We start from the raw sequence: 16,572 nt of genomic DNA, 5'->3' as shown, positions 1-16,572 counted from the left end.
AATCAATAAATAAAAAATATCTAAAAATACATTTAATATTAAAACACGTCTTACTTGTGATTATTTTATGATAGGTATGCATTATAAAAAACACATATTACATTTACCATATACATCTACAACATACATCCGTCAGAGTACTGATTCCTATAAAGGATTCACAGGGAGTTTAATCACTTTAATCCATCCAGACGAAGTATCATATACATCCTCAAATAAGCCACCGTGTTAAACATACAGATAATGTTATTAAAAAACTACTAGCGATGGTCGTTTTCATCATTCCGTTACAAAGATCTCCATAACACAGGCACATGTACACTTTTTTGTAATTCCACACGGTATAAGCGCATCTCTCTTCGTTGTCATCAGGACCTCGCTGGAAGCATAATCTCTGCGTGGCAATACCGTATTCTGTGACATATAAATTTATTAGTATTTTTTAGAATTTTTTACAAAAGAATTAAACTAACTGTATCAATTTTAAGTCCTACTATTTAATGAATAATTTCATTAATAATGTGTAATATAAATATAATATTAAATAAACTTTATGCGAAATATGTATTTTTATTATAGAACTAAATTGTGTTGCTAAATAAAACTTTTTTTGAAAGAAGAATAATTTACCGTTGTTTAAATTTTGGCTCTCGATGATTTTTCCGCACCATCCGGAAACACACGGCACCGCGTCGATGCCTTTTTCGAGCGCGATTTGTGTGGAATTCATAGTGAAAGGATCTTTGCACGAGCCTAAGTCTCCTCTCGATCTGCAGCTTACGCATCTCCGAAGAATGCCTGCAATAACGCGACGAATGGAACTGTCACTTTTACCTGCTACCGCGTCATTTCACTCGTGCCGCATAGACATCGAACGATAATGATATGCAGAATTTTCTTATGATTTAGCATTGAATAAAGCAAAATTATTTGTACAATATGATTTGTAATTTAATAACAATTAATCTGTATTTAAATCAGAAAATTTATTTTATTTATAAGATATAGAAATAAATATTCATATAAAATACTGTACTTCAGATCTCTTATTAACAAAACAAAAATTTTTGCCAAAGATGAGGTATTAATTAAACCTTGTAAAATTTCGAATTTTTCCTTATGTGTAATTTAAATTTGAAAAAATTTCATAAAAAGAAATTTCATAAAATATGTTTACCTGACTTGATTTATTAATCATTAGTTACTCGTCTATTATCAAACGTTGTCACTTTTTAAAAAGATATTTAGTATGATAAAAAATTTTAAGATAAATGCAGATAAAATAATTGAGAAAGTTCTTTGACTTGCGATAGAAACTCACCGACACATTCCTGAAGCGCGATTATACAGAAAGTCAGGATAATCGCTTGGATGCTTGTTTGAAGTTTCATCCTATTTCACTTTTAATCTGGATTCAGTCTTTTTGTAGTTGGAGCCTACTAGTTTGTTAACAAACACTGTAGACAATGAGCCAGGAGCTACGATAGAACACAGCCATTTTGGAACTAAACTTAACTGTCTGGAGACAGATATGTATGCCTTGTAGCTGTCTCTACCAGTTCCCCCTTTCACTCAATTTTAAGGTCACTGTGTGCCGAAGAAGATCGGATCGAAGGAACGCGAAAGAGATAGCCACGAGGTCTCACGAAGCGTTCTCGACCGATAACTAGTCGTACAATTTAGACGTCAACAGATTTATCCACATTAATATTAAAAGTATGCATGCTCATGACAAAAACATGCAATTAATGGTGTCTCAATCAACAAGCAAACTTAAATCATTAAATATTCTCTTGGAAAAATTTTTAGTTTTAGTAAACACGTAAAGATTTATAACTATATATAATTTTATTTAATTTTGTATAATTAAATATAATTATATATAAATTATTTTTTCCCGGGTTTACAAGAAAAAAGACTAATAATCTAACAATAAGATAAAAATCTTACCTAACATATAATATGTAATTATTTTATTATCAATTTATAGTGTCAAAATAATTTACATTTTGATCACGATATCACTCAACTTCCTCTTCCGAAGGATCATCTTGCGGTAAGGGCTGAAATTTGTTTCTTTGCCGACAGACTACTATTATACCCCCACAATAGCAGATTGAAGTCAAGAAAATTATGAATCCCAAATAGCCCAAATGCCGAAAGAAAGCTATAAAAAACAACAAACGAATAAATTTATACATTTATAAAAAAAATTGACATACTTATGATGTATACTAATCATTTCACAATTAACTATAATTTAATAATCAAATTTTTATTTTTGTTACTATATTTTATGTGTTTTATTATATGTATTTTCATTGTACAAGTTCTAACTAACCTTGCGTCAAAAGCCGAGTTTTAGATATAACGATAATCTTCATGCGCATCATATTAATATTATCTACATAGCAGGTATAATTACCTTGTTCTTCTTGGGACACGTCTATCGAGAAAACATATGTAATTAAAAAATTTTTACACATAGAAATTATTAAATTCTTGTCATACGTTTGAATAAATAAACGAATATATTTTTAATTGTTTGTGTAAAATTTAAAAGGTCAATATATATGTGTACTGTTAAGTTACCTGTTAAATAAAGCGTTGAGAAAGTATCTACCATCACTCGGGCTTCTCTATCTTTTTGACGAAATGACTGAGCCGTTCCCTTTTTCAAAGTGAGTGCGTCCTTTTTCCAAATTACTTGCGTCTCTATAGTCGATCTATGTTTAAAATAAATCGTCTGTTTCCAATTTTTGTGTTTAATTACATAAAATATTCATTATTCGCGAAAGGATTGATTGGATTTAATAAAAAAGATACGCTCAAGAAATCTTTTGGCAAATTACTCCGGACAAGTTACGGCGAGATGCGCGCCTTCGGCGAGAACATATCGTTTGGCATAGCGAAACTTTTCGCCTTTTTTCCTTTTTTTTACGCGTGGACACTTCTTGCAAGGTTCTGTTAAAATAAATTCTGGTAAATATCGTACGATGCGACTGATACTGGGAAATTCACTTTGAAGCAGGACAGATCTGAGAATGTACAGCGTTTTTTAAATTCATTATGTTACCATATAAAGAATCGCTGTTAGAAATTTGAAATTATAGACATTTACTTGCAAGGTAGCATCGGAGATTCTCGGAAGAAATATATAATGACTGAATCATTTTTCTCTAACATCGTCTAAAAATAGATATTAATAAAATAATTAATAAAATGGTGATAAAAGGCTATAAAATCGTTAATGTTTGATTATGTAAAGATTAAAATACACATAGCACTCACCGAATTTATATTACGCTTTAATCTACAGTAGCCCCTGCTGGTTTTAATACCGCGATTATTTATACACTGTTCGCATGGACTCCAGGGACCCCATTCGGATATTACCTGAAGGATTACTCCTTCTTCACGAATTTCCGCTAAGTCAGTCATTTTCGAGACCTGCCGGAAAATTCCTTTCTTTGAAATCACGTTAACTTAAAAAATAGTTAATCTTGTCATGACGCGTTATGATTCCTAAAAAAATTACTAATAAAATAATTCTCCGTCCATTCAATATTTAAATAAAAGGACATAATGTATATTTTGTAATCTCTCTTATAATTGATTAAAAGCTCGTTAACTCACTGCAAATTTTATATTGACAGGCCATAAATATATTTCTTGATACTTTCCCCATTCCGTTATGTTTCCCTTTTCTAAAAACTCTCCACCAATATCCTTGAGAAGTACTATCCAACAAAATTAAATATTAATTTTAATATTCAGAACTGATAAATATTAATATAAATATTGATGAAATATATGGATATACAATAAACATCAAGAAAATTATAATAAATGCGGAATAATTGAAGTTAACATTTTAAAAGCTCGAATTTAATTGTAATAAGGCAAATACCATAATTAGTAAAAAAATTGTACTAAGAATTTGTCATTAAAAGTAAAGCTAAGTGTTGAAATATGTTTTCAACATAGTGTAATATTACAACAAAATCAAATATTATATCAACTGCCATGTTATTTTACGTTCGATCCTATAATTATATTTTTTTTCTTCCTCTTGTCCTTCTTTGCCATGGCATCGATAAATGCCGACGTCAATGACTGTGAAACTTTTCATGACTAGAGAAAGATCTGGCGTTGTATAGATTCTACTGTACGAAATGTTATTATCCATTTCCAACTCAACCTCCTTTTCAGGGTTTTCTCGATAATGATCTTGATAATACCAAATTTTTGGTTGAGGTTCCTCATGGTCATTGCTTCTGCGAAAATTTAGATCCCAATATTCCCAATAATTTATCAAGAAATTTATTCCTTAGGAAAACATATTTCTTATGTCCCAAAAATGTAGCATAATAATTAACTAAGTTAATTAAAGAAAACTTTAATTTAAATTAGGTGACTTTAACTAAACTTCATTAATTTAATAGACAATAAATTCAATTGACAGAAGTGCTTAAAGCAAAATTTTATAACTATACGATTATTACTAATTTAATTTTTCTTCCTATACATATTATTTGATCACCAATTAAATGAGAATTTGATCAAAATTACTCTTAAACTTGTTTAATCCTCCTGCAATCATATTTTTACTTTCTTCGTCTGCAATCTGGATTTTCTTTGTTCTGCTCAAATTTTTTGTTCTAGGCTTTCAAAGAATACGAAAAAATTCAGAGTTACTTGTCAACATCACCAAATAGTTTTTTAGCTTAAATAAAACCTATATTTAATAAAAATTGAAATTTAAGTAAAATGAAGAAAAACGGAATTTGTTTAAAAATATATAGCAATATTAGCAATAAGAGAAATGGGATTCCACCTTCCTTTATTTCGAAGATTTTAGAAGAAATTTTTGAGAAAGCGAAATTTCGCTTGTGCCAAAAATCCAAATAGTAGACGGAAGGTTAATTTAAGTAATAAACAAAAAAAGTATTGCTTTTTTGTGGATTTACAAACGCATTATTTTATTTATTCTAATTGTGTATCCGAATAATTCTTACCAAAAGCGACACGCTAGCATAATATTCGTATTATTCTCAGCAGCGATGAGCAAATATTCGTCATTCTCCTCAGACGTAATCAATCTGTCTTTATCTCTGCAGTACTTGTTAACGTTTACAAGCGTACCATCATTAGCCACGCAGTTTCTACTTGTTAAAGACGCAATAATGATCCAAATGACGTACATAGCACCGTTTTGAAAAATTCAAGAAAATTAAAGTACAAACGAAGAAGCGTCGCCTATTAAAGCGTAGTACTTGAAGTAAACGGCGAAGAAACTGCGCATGCCCATGCATGCAGCTGCACTTTTCATCTCTTTTTCTTCTCTCTCCACTGACTAATTATACACCTATTTCGTAGTAAGTGCAGAAGGTGTAACTTGCAAAATTATTTTTAATAATGAACATTTTAATGTATAAATAATTCCGTTCTTTGTAGCTACAACGCAATTTCAATTAAAATAAAGTATATATGTACATAATTGGACATTGAAAAAAAAAAACAAAAAGAGAAAATGGGTGCGAACTAATTTTGTAGCTGAACTTTTTAAATTTTGCACTTATTTTCTCTTTTTTCTCCTTTTCTTTTCAAAAGTTCAATTATACACATTCTTCATTTTAATTGAAATTGCATCTTATAATGCAGCTACAAAGAACGGAATTATTTATACATTCAAATGTTTATTAATAGAAGCGACCCGACCCGACTCCAAGTCAATGGTCTGTTCTGTTTAACTGCAAAAGAAGAGCTAAACTGCGCAAGAAATGCAGCGAAAAAGAACAAACCGTTGACTCGGAGTCGGGTTGAGTCAATAATGCCCAATTTTTTCACTTCCAGATAAGTTGCGGATAACCTTATCCAGGAGATATCTCTCCATTGTATTCTGGGAGATATCTCTTGAGTAAAGTTATCTAGAGGTGAAGAAATTGGGCATAAATCGAATACGCTATTAAGTGACACTTTAAAACAAAGAAAAAGAGTAACCATGAGATTCAAATTTTTAACTAGAGCTCCTCGCGCGAGCTTAATAAAAATCGTATTAAAAAACGAAGAAGTTAACTTATTTTCGCCGCTAAAGTGTCTGCCGCTTAATTATACGTACCAAAAAGGCTTGTATATATAATTATATTTATTGATTCGAGAAATGAATCCTTCACGGGCGTATTAACATCTCAAGAGGAAAAGCAGCGCATTGTTGCTCGACTAATCGCCACGCAGAACATTCTGGAGATCGAGAATTCACTCAGTTCACTCAATTCACCGCAATTCATCGCAATCGCGGATTTTTGCGTACCTTACCGACCCCGCGTACGCCGAGGCGTCGTGCGACTTCCGGGACGGAGCCAATCGCCAACCAGGTCCGGCTACACGAGATGGCGGACCGATGAACCCGATAGAATCGGAAGTACGTACCCATGATGCATCACTGATTGTCAACATGGCGGACGTGATTGAAAGTGAGTAAACTTTGCGTTTATTTTCGGGGAAATTAACGGGACGGGCGTCCGCGGGCGGCCACGGCGATCAACGCCCGCGGAATCCGCGTTCCCGATTTAACGGTTCGACGGACCGCGCCGCTACCAGCACTCCCGTGCCGCCCGCAATCGCCGTTCGAACGGCGATTGGGTGCGGATCGGGTTTAAAATTTCAAAAATCGCCAACACACGATTCAAGCGGGATTCCGCTGTGAATTCCGTGTTCGGCGTTACCCCGTGGACGAGCCCGACGGCGTAGTGCCTGCATGTCACGCCGATCCGCAGCGTCGACCTGCGGCGACAGCCACCGCGAGTCCGACCGCCCGCGCGGACTGTTTATCAATCATCCCCTCCTGAGTTTGGTTATGTCGTCCCTGCTGTGTTGATAGAGCACGGTCGATATTCCCTCGCGAATTTGTCGTACCGCCAATTCGACGCTCTCGAAATTTTACCCTCGGACCGAGGGAATGGTTGTATGCGTTTTCTCGTCGCCCGTAATTGGATTCTCGCTTTTATATTTTGTCGCGAATACATCGATTATTGTTATGCAGTCTCAGCTCTCTTAAGTATATGCGTTTTTTTTAAATTTCTCAATTTTGTTCTTCGGCGTGATATTAATTTGTATGACTCTTAGATATAATATTGCCGATCTTTACTGGTAATATGTAATTATTGGAACAATTCTTAATAATTTTATTTATGTATCATTGTGCTACGTGTGACATGGATTTTATATCAGAAAAAATTATTTCTCCATTTAATATCGCATGTGCATGTAGTGATTTTGAACAAATTTGTTCAGGTGAATCTGTGGAAGCATTACTGTCCATAAAAAATGGTGGATATCCATCCATTGATGAAATCAAGACTGAGATTGAAGATGATACGATGGATATGGATGAGCAGCATAATTTGAACCACTCGGATCAAATGGATACAGAGGAGTCAGAACCAATACCGGAGCTAGGACCTGCAGCTTTAGGTCTGCAAAGGGTAGGCACTCAGCCACCTTCCAAACCCAATCCACCTACACAACCAGTACAGGTACTAAATCGTAGAGGGATGCCAGCAAGAATTAGAAAAAAGAACAAGTTGTTCTATGATGACATCTTGATCAATCATCCACACCACAGGTGAATTATTCTTCTTGTAATTAAAAATAAAAATTATGATTAATCAGACAGGTAGAAAAACGATAATTGCAGCGTTAAACTTTTTTAAAGCCAAGAATTTTAACTTTCCAAGAAACTGCAAAATTCCCTGACTTTTTCTTGATTTCCTTGACTGTTTTCAATATCCCTATTTCCCTTATTTTCAATTTTGTGACAGTCCTGAATTAAACGATTTTTTTTTCAATTCATTGATATATAATAATGATGTTTACAGAATCAAGAAGGATCCTTCGGCTATAGACACAAAACAATCCCCCAAAAAGATGATGCGACCGTCGCCAGTGAAGAGGCAGACGAAGATGTCGACCACACCAAAAAGTACAAGTTCATCTTCGCAATCGCAACCAACAACTCCTGTAATGACTCCAATCAAGCAAGAGAAGGAGCCTGATAAACTGTCACAACTTACATCGCCGGATCGTAAAATAGGACAAAAAATTGGCATGAGATTAAGAAACTTATTAAAGCTACCAAAGGCGCATAAATGGGTCTGTTACGAGTGGTTTTACAGCAATATAGATAAGTATGTATAAAAATATAATTACTGTATTTATATTTTGTCTATATATTTATCTATATTTTTTATTATTATTTTGTTAATAATACTAATGAAATAATACAAAAAAATATAGATTTTTATAATGATATCAGAGATAAAAATTGGTTTTCCTAATATTCCATATAATGTTTCTTTTTGCAGGGTGTTATTTGAGGGCGATAATGATTTCATGATATGCTTGAAAGAATCGTTTCCGCAATTGAAAAGTCGTAAACTCACGCGCGTGGAATGGTGCAAGATTAGAAGGATGATGGGCAAGCCGCGAAGATGTTCGCAGTCGTTCTTCGAGGAGGAGAGACGTGAACTAGAGAGGAAGAGGCAGAAAATACGAATGTTACAGCAGAGGAAGACGGCAGATATAAGCAGTTTCAAGGATCTGCCACCTGAAATACCATTGCAATTAGTAATCGGTACGAAAGTGACAGCAAGATTAAGGAAACCACAAGATGGTTTATTCACTGGAAGCATTGATGCTGTTGATACCAGTAATAACACTTACAGAATTACATTTGAGAGAGCTGGACTTGGGACGCATAGTGTCCCTGATTACGAAGTTTTGGTAAGTCTCTTATTCTCTCTGAGGAAAATGTCTACGTTTACATTTATATATTAATATATGATTTGTTTCAACTAGTCGAATGAATCACCGGAGACAATCAGCTTGACATCATTCTCTCAGAAGTTCAGACCACGGCCTTTGCAATATGCACCTTCATCACCATACATGATGAAATTATCTCCGCGATTGACTAATGACCCTTTAATATCGAACGCATCTGTCTCCATTCCGAAAAAGACGAATACCGGTGGTACAGTGAATGGCTTTCCACTCAAGTTACTTGAACTTATGGTCAAAGTGAATAAGATATTAACAACCAAGAAGAATAAAGTCAAGAAATTGAAAGAAATGAACGGAGAAGCTGAGAAGAGACGTTCCTTAGGTGAATCGCTTCCTCCCGATTTTGAAAAAAAATATGCAGGGTACGATTAGTTAAATACATAAAGAATTGTGTTAATTAAATATATATATATTTTATATATTTGTAATATATAATATAAAATATATTTAAGGGACATTAAAAATTTTATATATATATATATATATATATATATATATCATACTTTTAATATACTTTTCTGTTGTTTTCAGAATTATTGTCGAATTGGAGAGAATGAATGGAGCTCTCCAAGACTTTTTAAACGAGATACAAGAACTGTGTCAGGAAATGGCGCCCGAACCTAGTGTGGCAGCAATGTTGGCACCGTCACATCTCCGAGAGAAATGCAAACAAGAAGCGGCAGATATGGTCGCTAAAAATAACGTAATGAGCGATAAAGAACCAGGAAAAATGAATCAATTGGTAACCGATTTGACTGCGTTGATGTTACAAGTGAAAGTAAGATAAATGGATATTTTTATTGAATTTATTTTATCCCTCGCTTATCTGATACTAAAAACATTATTTCCTTTATCGCAGAGCTTATCAGATTCTGATCGAAACGCATACGAGCTCAAAGTATTACAAGGTACCATAGAGCAGATAAGATCGAAACTCAGTCCACAGAATCAGCAAGTGTTTCAAAACTGCGTTGAAATTCACATGCAGCACATTCAAGTAGGCCTAGGACAGATGGGCCCTCTTACGCCGTTTATGGCGCAGAGAGTTTGAAAATGGAACAACTCGTATATTCTCACCAAGTGTACAGTATAACAGACGATCACGTATCACGATATTTTTAGAAAGCAAGAAACTCTAACCTTGTATTTTCTCATCTTGTATAGATTACATGAATAATGTATTGCCATGTAAAGTGCATGTCTACACAATATATATATAAGATTTAAGCTATTTTGTATATACAGAATATATCAGTTCTTCAGTTTCTTTAACGACACATTCATGAGATACTGGCCTAGTTTACATCGTGCATTTGATACGTGTACTAACTAGTAATTTTCTATTAAATTATTTTATTTCAGCTATGTATTTAAGGAATGATGTATTAAATTGATCAATCATGTATCTCTCAAAATGATTATTTAAATACACATATCATGTATATTTTTACATTGTTGAAGATAATTGAATAAAAAAAATTACTAGTTAGTATCCATATCAAGTGCACATTGTAAACTAGGCCACTTAGAGGAACATTTGTGTACTGTTGGATAATGTTATTGAACATATTAAATATCTAAAAATATTAATTTTTCAGAATTTTATGTTCTATATGCAAAAACTCGGACCGGAAAATTTCGGTCTAAAGCTAAATCTAACTTTTGGTTCCAATTCTTTTACCATAACGGTTATTCCCAAGTAGCACACAGTGCTTACAAAGCGTTAACAAAGCGTTAAATAAAGTGCATATAATTGCTGTTTTAGCGCTTTGCAAGCGCTGCTGTGTTACTTGGGTTGGTCCATTTAGATTCCGATCTTTCTCGATTTTGGTAATTGTATACCTGTAACAGTCACCGTTATCACTAAAAAAAACTGGAATCGACCCCGGAACCGAAAGCTGCGTGCGTAGCCATTGACTGATCATAATCATCCTGAAGTTTTAAATTATAATGTAAATTCAGTCTGAGTCCCTGAATGTATTATTCGATTAGGCATAAATATAAAAGACAATTTACTGTCAATTGCGATAGTATATGTGCAAATAGTAAATTATATTCATTGAAATTTAAAAAAATTCTGGCTTGTATATATATATATATATATGTATACAGTCGATTCATATAGATAACTATATAATTTGTTACAAGAGAGGCTCTTTGCAGTGCAAGTGTAATTTAAGTTTCAACTAATTATAACGAAATTTATTGTCACGAATAAAAAATGTTTTTTAATCAATTTATATCTAAAAACCATTTATATTGATAGTCTTTTCACGAACGTAAATCGTTAAAAAATTTGAATCACTGAATAATACGTTCTTTAATACAGATATTTGTATATTTATGTATAATTGTTCATGATTCGAATCACGTGTAATCAACCCAAAGAAAATATACTTTTGAGTAAAATGACTAATTTTTGAAATAGAATAATTTCGTATAATTAAGTAAATATAACAAATGTATAAACAAAATAACAGAGTAAAAGATTAATAATTTATAAAATGAATATTTCTTACCCTGAACATTCACTGATTATTAAATGTAACCTATTTCACAATACGTAAATTCTCTTTAAAACGTGATGTTTGTAGAACGTCAAATTTTGACTTATTTTATGCATTATTAGTATAAATAAGTTATGAAGTTTGTTTTGTAAGATATCAGGCAATCCATATAATCTATAATACTTTTACACTTGTAATTAACTTCTGTAGTACAATTACTTTGTAATTAACCATATAGAACATTTCAGCAGCTATTACAAGCACAAATTGCCTCGTTCATAATATACACTATTATATTTCTACTATACATACTGTACATATATTTCCAATTATTATTGTTACATTATTGATTACAATTGCAACACTCATTCCAATAATGTCATACGTGTAAACTTAGACATTTTTTTTAGAAACTATTCCATTTTTGCATTCTTATATAAAGGCTTACCTTTTTACACAATATCTGTAAATAACAATTGGAAAAAATTTATCATTGATATCTAAAAAAATTTTCTTCGCTTATTCTTCATGACGTAAGAATAGAAGATAATTTATTGCGCATGATGGTAATCGAATGTAATTTTGGTGCAAATTTCTGATTGGTAATAAATTTCTAATATCGGTTTAAGGGTGGGATTACATTTGCGTTTTGTCGTAAAACAAAATTTTCAAGCCTTCCGATTGGCTATAGGATAAAGAGATCCGAGAACCCTTATCTTCTTTTTCTTCTTTTTACGTTAGAGCTCTGACCTGTGTTACTCTCTCATATGCTTGTGATGCGCCCGTTGATTCAATTGCCACGAGCATATGGGATCTAGTTTTAATGCAGATTCCGAATGGCAGATTTTTCGAGAGGTATTTCTGTTGACGAGAATATTCTCCGGGAGGTTACTGCTCGCGCTCTGTCCTGCAGTCTTTGTCGTACGACAAAAACGGATAAATAAAATATCATCTCTATATTGGTTTATAACATTTTGGGCTAATTTTTTGACTGATCATCTATTGCGTATCTCGAAAGTGAAACACCTTGTATTCTTACATCATACATGCTTTTCATGATCATGTTAAGTTCCTAGGCAATCGCAAAATTTAGATTTTATGGAATGATGAGAATAAAGTTCAATACAAAATCATTACGTTGATAAACAAATATTCCATGGATTAGCGTTTGCTTCATTCTTCAAGCTCTAAAATAACGTCAAAAAAAAACGTCATTCAAATACGTAAATCGAATTTCGTGTAATTTTTACTTTTTATGTTTATTCAACGCTTCCAGTAATTCATCCGCGTTTTCACTAGTTTTCACTCTTAACAGCACTGAGACTGGTGGCGGTGAAGAATCTGGCATCGGTAGGCAGACCAACATTATCGTATTCTTGTTCATGCGCTTCGTGGGAATGCTTTGAGTCAATAGGGTATTGAGTAACAAATTACCCAAAGCAGTATTGGCTCGTACTATCAATTGCGTCTTCCCATTCGGTGTTGGTTTCAGATACAACATCCCGATGCCTCTATCAGTATAAACATTGTCTTTTTTTACGAAGACTTTACACCTATAAAAAAATATATTTGATACTATATATATATATATATATATATATTTGATAAGAGATAATTTATATATTAAGAGAGTTACTTTATAATATAAAGATAAACTCTTTATAAAGTTTTGTGTAGTTTTTATTTTGATAATAATATTTGTACTAAGTTAAGAAATTACAATGTATACAACTTACCTTTGTTCGTAAGTAGCACCTTCTTCAATTACTAGTTTGAATTCTTGTTTCGGCGGTTCTTCATCTTCTTCATCTTTATTTTCATTGCTTGCTTTGTCTTCGGTTTTCTCTTGTTTTACTGCTTGAGGAGCAAATGAAAATGGCTTTGCACTGTAAATTATAAAAATGTTTTTGTATTTTGTTCAATATAAGATATAGTAAATAAGTTAATGAAAAAATTACCTTCCGAAACTAAATCCAGCAGACGCGTTACTGGTAGTAGAACTCTGTCCAAAACTAAAAGTGGGAAAGGTAGGGGCCACAGACTTCGCGTTGGAGGATGTCTCCTCCTCGTCTTTATTTCCACTATCTGAAACGGTAGATTTGTCTGCGAAGGGACTACTTTCCACACTTGCATTGCCAAATACACTTTTACTAGCAACGTTCGACTCTGTGCTTCCAAAAATAGATTTGTTCTTATCAGGAATTACATCTGTACTACCAAACACAGATTTATTCTTATCAGAAGTTACATCTGTACTACCAAACACAGATTTGGGATTTTCTGTTTTCTGATCTGTATTACTAAATATAGATTTGGGATTCGTGGAGATGTTAAATATTAACTTCTCAGGTTTTAATTCTGTTCCTGTGGTTAAAGTAGACTTTGCATTCGCATTTGAATTCCCGAACAGTGACTTTTCTGGTTTCTTTTCTGGTTTCTTTTCTGGTTTCTTTTCTGGTTTCTTTTCTGAACTTATCTCTTTAATATCATTCTTTGCACCCTGCGTTATATGCTCTGAAGAAGTATGCGAGATTTGAGTCTTGCTACATTCTTCTTTTGATGTAATTTCTTTCAAATATCTCTCATAATCCTTAAATATGGGTGTTAATATACAAAATGGATTTGCATCTACATGGCTCTTTATCCATGTAGCGACGCTTTCATTTAGTCCTTTCAATTTTGCATAATAATCTGACGAATGACTCCTTGTCTTTTCAGTTCCTTGTTCAACTAAATTTTTTTTGCTCGTACTTGTACTTGATAACGTTTGTAATTTGGCAACTTCTTCTCTTTTATCTGTATCATTTTCGGGAATCTTAGGAGCCCCGTTGCTAGCAGTTTGTTTGTTACTTGTATTTACACTTGTTGCTGATGCAGTAGAAGTAGTCGTACTAGAAGTGCTTGTATTAGCTAGAAAACCGAATGGAGATAAACTTGGATTAGTTTTGAAACCTGTGAACGACCCAAATGCACTTTTTGTAGGAATCCCCTGAAATAATTAACATAGACTAGTGATAAAGGCAGGAAAATTCAGGTAAAAAAATAGTTAGGACATATACTTACGTCCTTCGATGGCAAACGACGCCTTGCTGTTTTTATAACCCTCTTCTCAAGTATATCATTTGAAGCGAGCGCAAACGTTCCTGCATCCTCCGGTTCGTTCTCTTCATTCCAGTTGTCGTGATTCAATTCTGTTGTTGCAGTTCGCTTACCTGACATTTCTGCTATCTGACGTACTTTATATATAAATAAAGAAGAAATCATATCAGTGACAATAAAATAAATATATTATCCTAAATATAAACATTTAATATATTTGGAAATGAAATTTTGTACAAGCATAATGCTACAACCAATGTAGCTATAAGAAACAAAGAAAAGCTAAAATTTCCACTGCATTGGACATTGGACAGTTCAAAATGATAAATTCATTTGCAAACTGAAAAGAGTCTTCTTTTCAAAATTACGTGGTAAACTGTAATATATGAATTTTTATTTCCCGCGAAATATAAAATAAGATAAAAAAAAATCGGATACATTTATAGAGTTCATTTATGTGACGCGAAACGATTCAGTCGAAATCACATTGCCAAATCAGGTTATGTTTCAAGCGCTATCGTTCCGGTGAGTTTCTCGTGCACGAATCGTAAGTTGAAATCACTTCTATAGATGCTCTGGAGTGAGTAATTCTATTTTAAAAAATTGAAGAAAACGCAAAAATATATGAAAGGTTACTATACAATCTTGCGATGATGAACAATGAATATCGATTTTTATTACACTCACCTGAAATCGAAGAAATTGCGTTTGCCGCGGCGACTTTGACATCGACGTCTCGTCTGCGAAAATAAAGACAATAAAAGAGAGCCAAACTCAAGAGGCAGTTGGTTTGTAGTTATGCTTAAGCAGTGTTTTCACTGCCATTTTTTGTCCAGCAGAACAGTCCAAGGTTACGTTCCAAAACTTCCTCTCCGAGGAAAATTTTGGGGTGATCCTGATTGACCACGTCTCGATTGGACGCCACCAATCACAGCGACCGGTGGTTAGGAGCTTTGTAGTCTCAAGCGCTGTGAGTGGCTCGTGTCCAATTGAGCCGTGTCCAACTGGGTGCCACCCAAAATTTTACTCGAATATATAGTACACGTAACATATACTATAGCATATAAAGTAAAATCTTTCTCGGAGAGAAAGTTTTGGAACGTAGCCCAAAACGTCATCTCCGAGGAAAATTTAAGGTGAAGTCCTATTGGCCAACGTACGGCGTACAGCGTAATGCTGGATTCATCCTGCATCCGTTGTGCGTTGTACGACACTCTGCAACCAATCGGAAAACAGGATTCCGATGGATTTTGCTTCGTATCATCGGAATTCTGTTTTCCGATTGGTTGAAGAGCGTCGTACGACAAAAATCGGATACAGTGTGAATCCAGCATTAGAGGTCTGTTTTCTGTGGCTCAATCAGTGTATACTTTTGGAACTTGAAGTGAAAAGGAATATCGACAATAGCATATGTATTAAGGTTTAACCTCAAATACGTATCTTTTATTTGCATAGCTCGAAAATTAATATGGAAAACTTAAAAAGATAAAAACTCGTGATTATATGGCAACTGTTAGTGCAGTTACAATTTGAACAACTACTATTTCAGGTAATTATTTAGAATTTAGAATATTCCCATCACTTCAAATCTTAATAAAAATGTACTCATCGTATGTACTCATTGTAAACGTACTCAATTTTCACATTTTTTGCAAATATTGCAGACATTCTCGAATTCTTTATTGCTCGTTGTTCATTCGGTTGAACTTCAATGAGATGCGGCAAAATGTATTTTGCGTCGGAAGTGCGTCAACTCATGTAAAATTTTTAACCAATAACAACGAATTGCTGTCGCAGCGTCCTGCGTAAGAAAAGTCAGCTAAAGGGTGGGATTTCATTTGTGCGTTTTTGTGGTACGACAAATGTATACAAAATAGAGAGGTCCTCGGATCTCTCTACCCTACGACAATAATGCACAAATGAAATCCTACCCTTTCACTTCAAGTTCCAAAAGTGTACATGATGTAAGAATATATATTCTAATAATATTCTTACATCATGCACTGATTCAGTTACAGAAAACAGACCTCTAAGGCGTCGTCTACAATACACGGAGTAAGAAGTAAGAGTAAGAAATTAACCAATCACAGTCGATTATTCTTCTCACATTCGACTGTGATTG

At 33.6% G+C, this 16,572-nt stretch overlaps 3 protein-coding genes across 6 annotated transcripts; 1 reads left to right on the top strand and 2 right to left on the bottom strand.

Annotated features, from left to right (window-relative positions):
• Positions 1 to 194: 194 nt before the first annotated feature.
• On the bottom strand, positions 195 to 5,206 carry LOC108759714 (QVR superfamily protein rtv). The gene is made up of 10 exons (XM_018505279.1): positions 5,019 to 5,206; positions 4,039 to 4,274; positions 3,637 to 3,740; positions 3,292 to 3,450; positions 3,122 to 3,189; positions 2,853 to 3,038; positions 2,593 to 2,726; positions 2,342 to 2,446; positions 631 to 798; positions 195 to 414 (listed from the first exon to the last, which is right to left on the bottom strand). The coding sequence occupies exons 1-10, from the start codon at positions 5,204 to 5,206 to the stop codon at positions 212 to 214; spliced, it is 1,551 nt and encodes a 516-aa protein (XP_018360781.1). The 3' UTR covers positions 195 to 211.
• A 1,161-nt stretch (positions 5,207 to 6,367) lies between these two features.
• On the top strand, positions 6,368 to 10,132 carry LOC108759749 (protein lin-9 homolog). Its single transcript, XM_018505347.1, has 7 exons — positions 6,368 to 6,476; positions 7,297 to 7,627; positions 7,881 to 8,189; positions 8,367 to 8,784; positions 8,860 to 9,206; positions 9,376 to 9,622; positions 9,704 to 10,132. The coding sequence occupies exons 1-7, from the start codon at positions 6,404 to 6,406 to the stop codon at positions 9,893 to 9,895; spliced, it is 1,917 nt and encodes a 638-aa protein (XP_018360849.1). The 5' UTR covers positions 6,368 to 6,403; the 3' UTR covers positions 9,896 to 10,132.
• Positions 10,133 to 11,912: 1,780 nt separating this feature from the next.
• Positions 11,913 to 15,240, bottom strand: Nup50 (nuclear pore complex protein Nup50). Of its 4 annotated transcripts, none has more exons than XM_018505287.1 (5): positions 15,138 to 15,240; positions 14,415 to 14,587; positions 13,310 to 14,340; positions 13,088 to 13,237; positions 11,913 to 12,904 (listed from the first exon to the last, which is right to left on the bottom strand). In XM_018505287.1, the coding sequence occupies exons 2-5, from the start codon at positions 14,568 to 14,570 to the stop codon at positions 12,598 to 12,600; spliced, it is 1,644 nt and encodes a 547-aa protein (XP_018360789.1). In that variant the 5' UTR covers positions 14,571 to 14,587; positions 15,138 to 15,240; the 3' UTR covers positions 11,913 to 12,597. The 4 variants fall into 4 exon arrangements, with proteins under 4 accessions (XP_018360789.1, XP_018360792.1, XP_018360791.1 ...); XM_018505290.1 differs by lacking the exon at positions 15,138 to 15,240 and adding an exon at positions 15,092 to 15,106; XM_018505289.1 differs by lacking the exon at positions 15,138 to 15,240 and adding an exon at positions 15,013 to 15,049.
• Between the last annotated feature and the right edge of the window lie 1,332 nt (positions 15,241 to 16,572).

Source organism: Trachymyrmex cornetzi, unplaced genomic scaffold (assembly GCF_001594075.2).
Source record: "Trachymyrmex cornetzi isolate Tcor2-1 unplaced genomic scaffold, Tcor1.1 scaffold204, whole genome shotgun sequence".
NCBI lineage: Eukaryota > Metazoa > Arthropoda > Insecta > Hymenoptera > Formicidae > Trachymyrmex > Trachymyrmex cornetzi.
The sequence above is the reverse complement of the archived record's forward strand: the minus strand, read 5'-3'. Positions and strand labels throughout refer to the sequence as shown.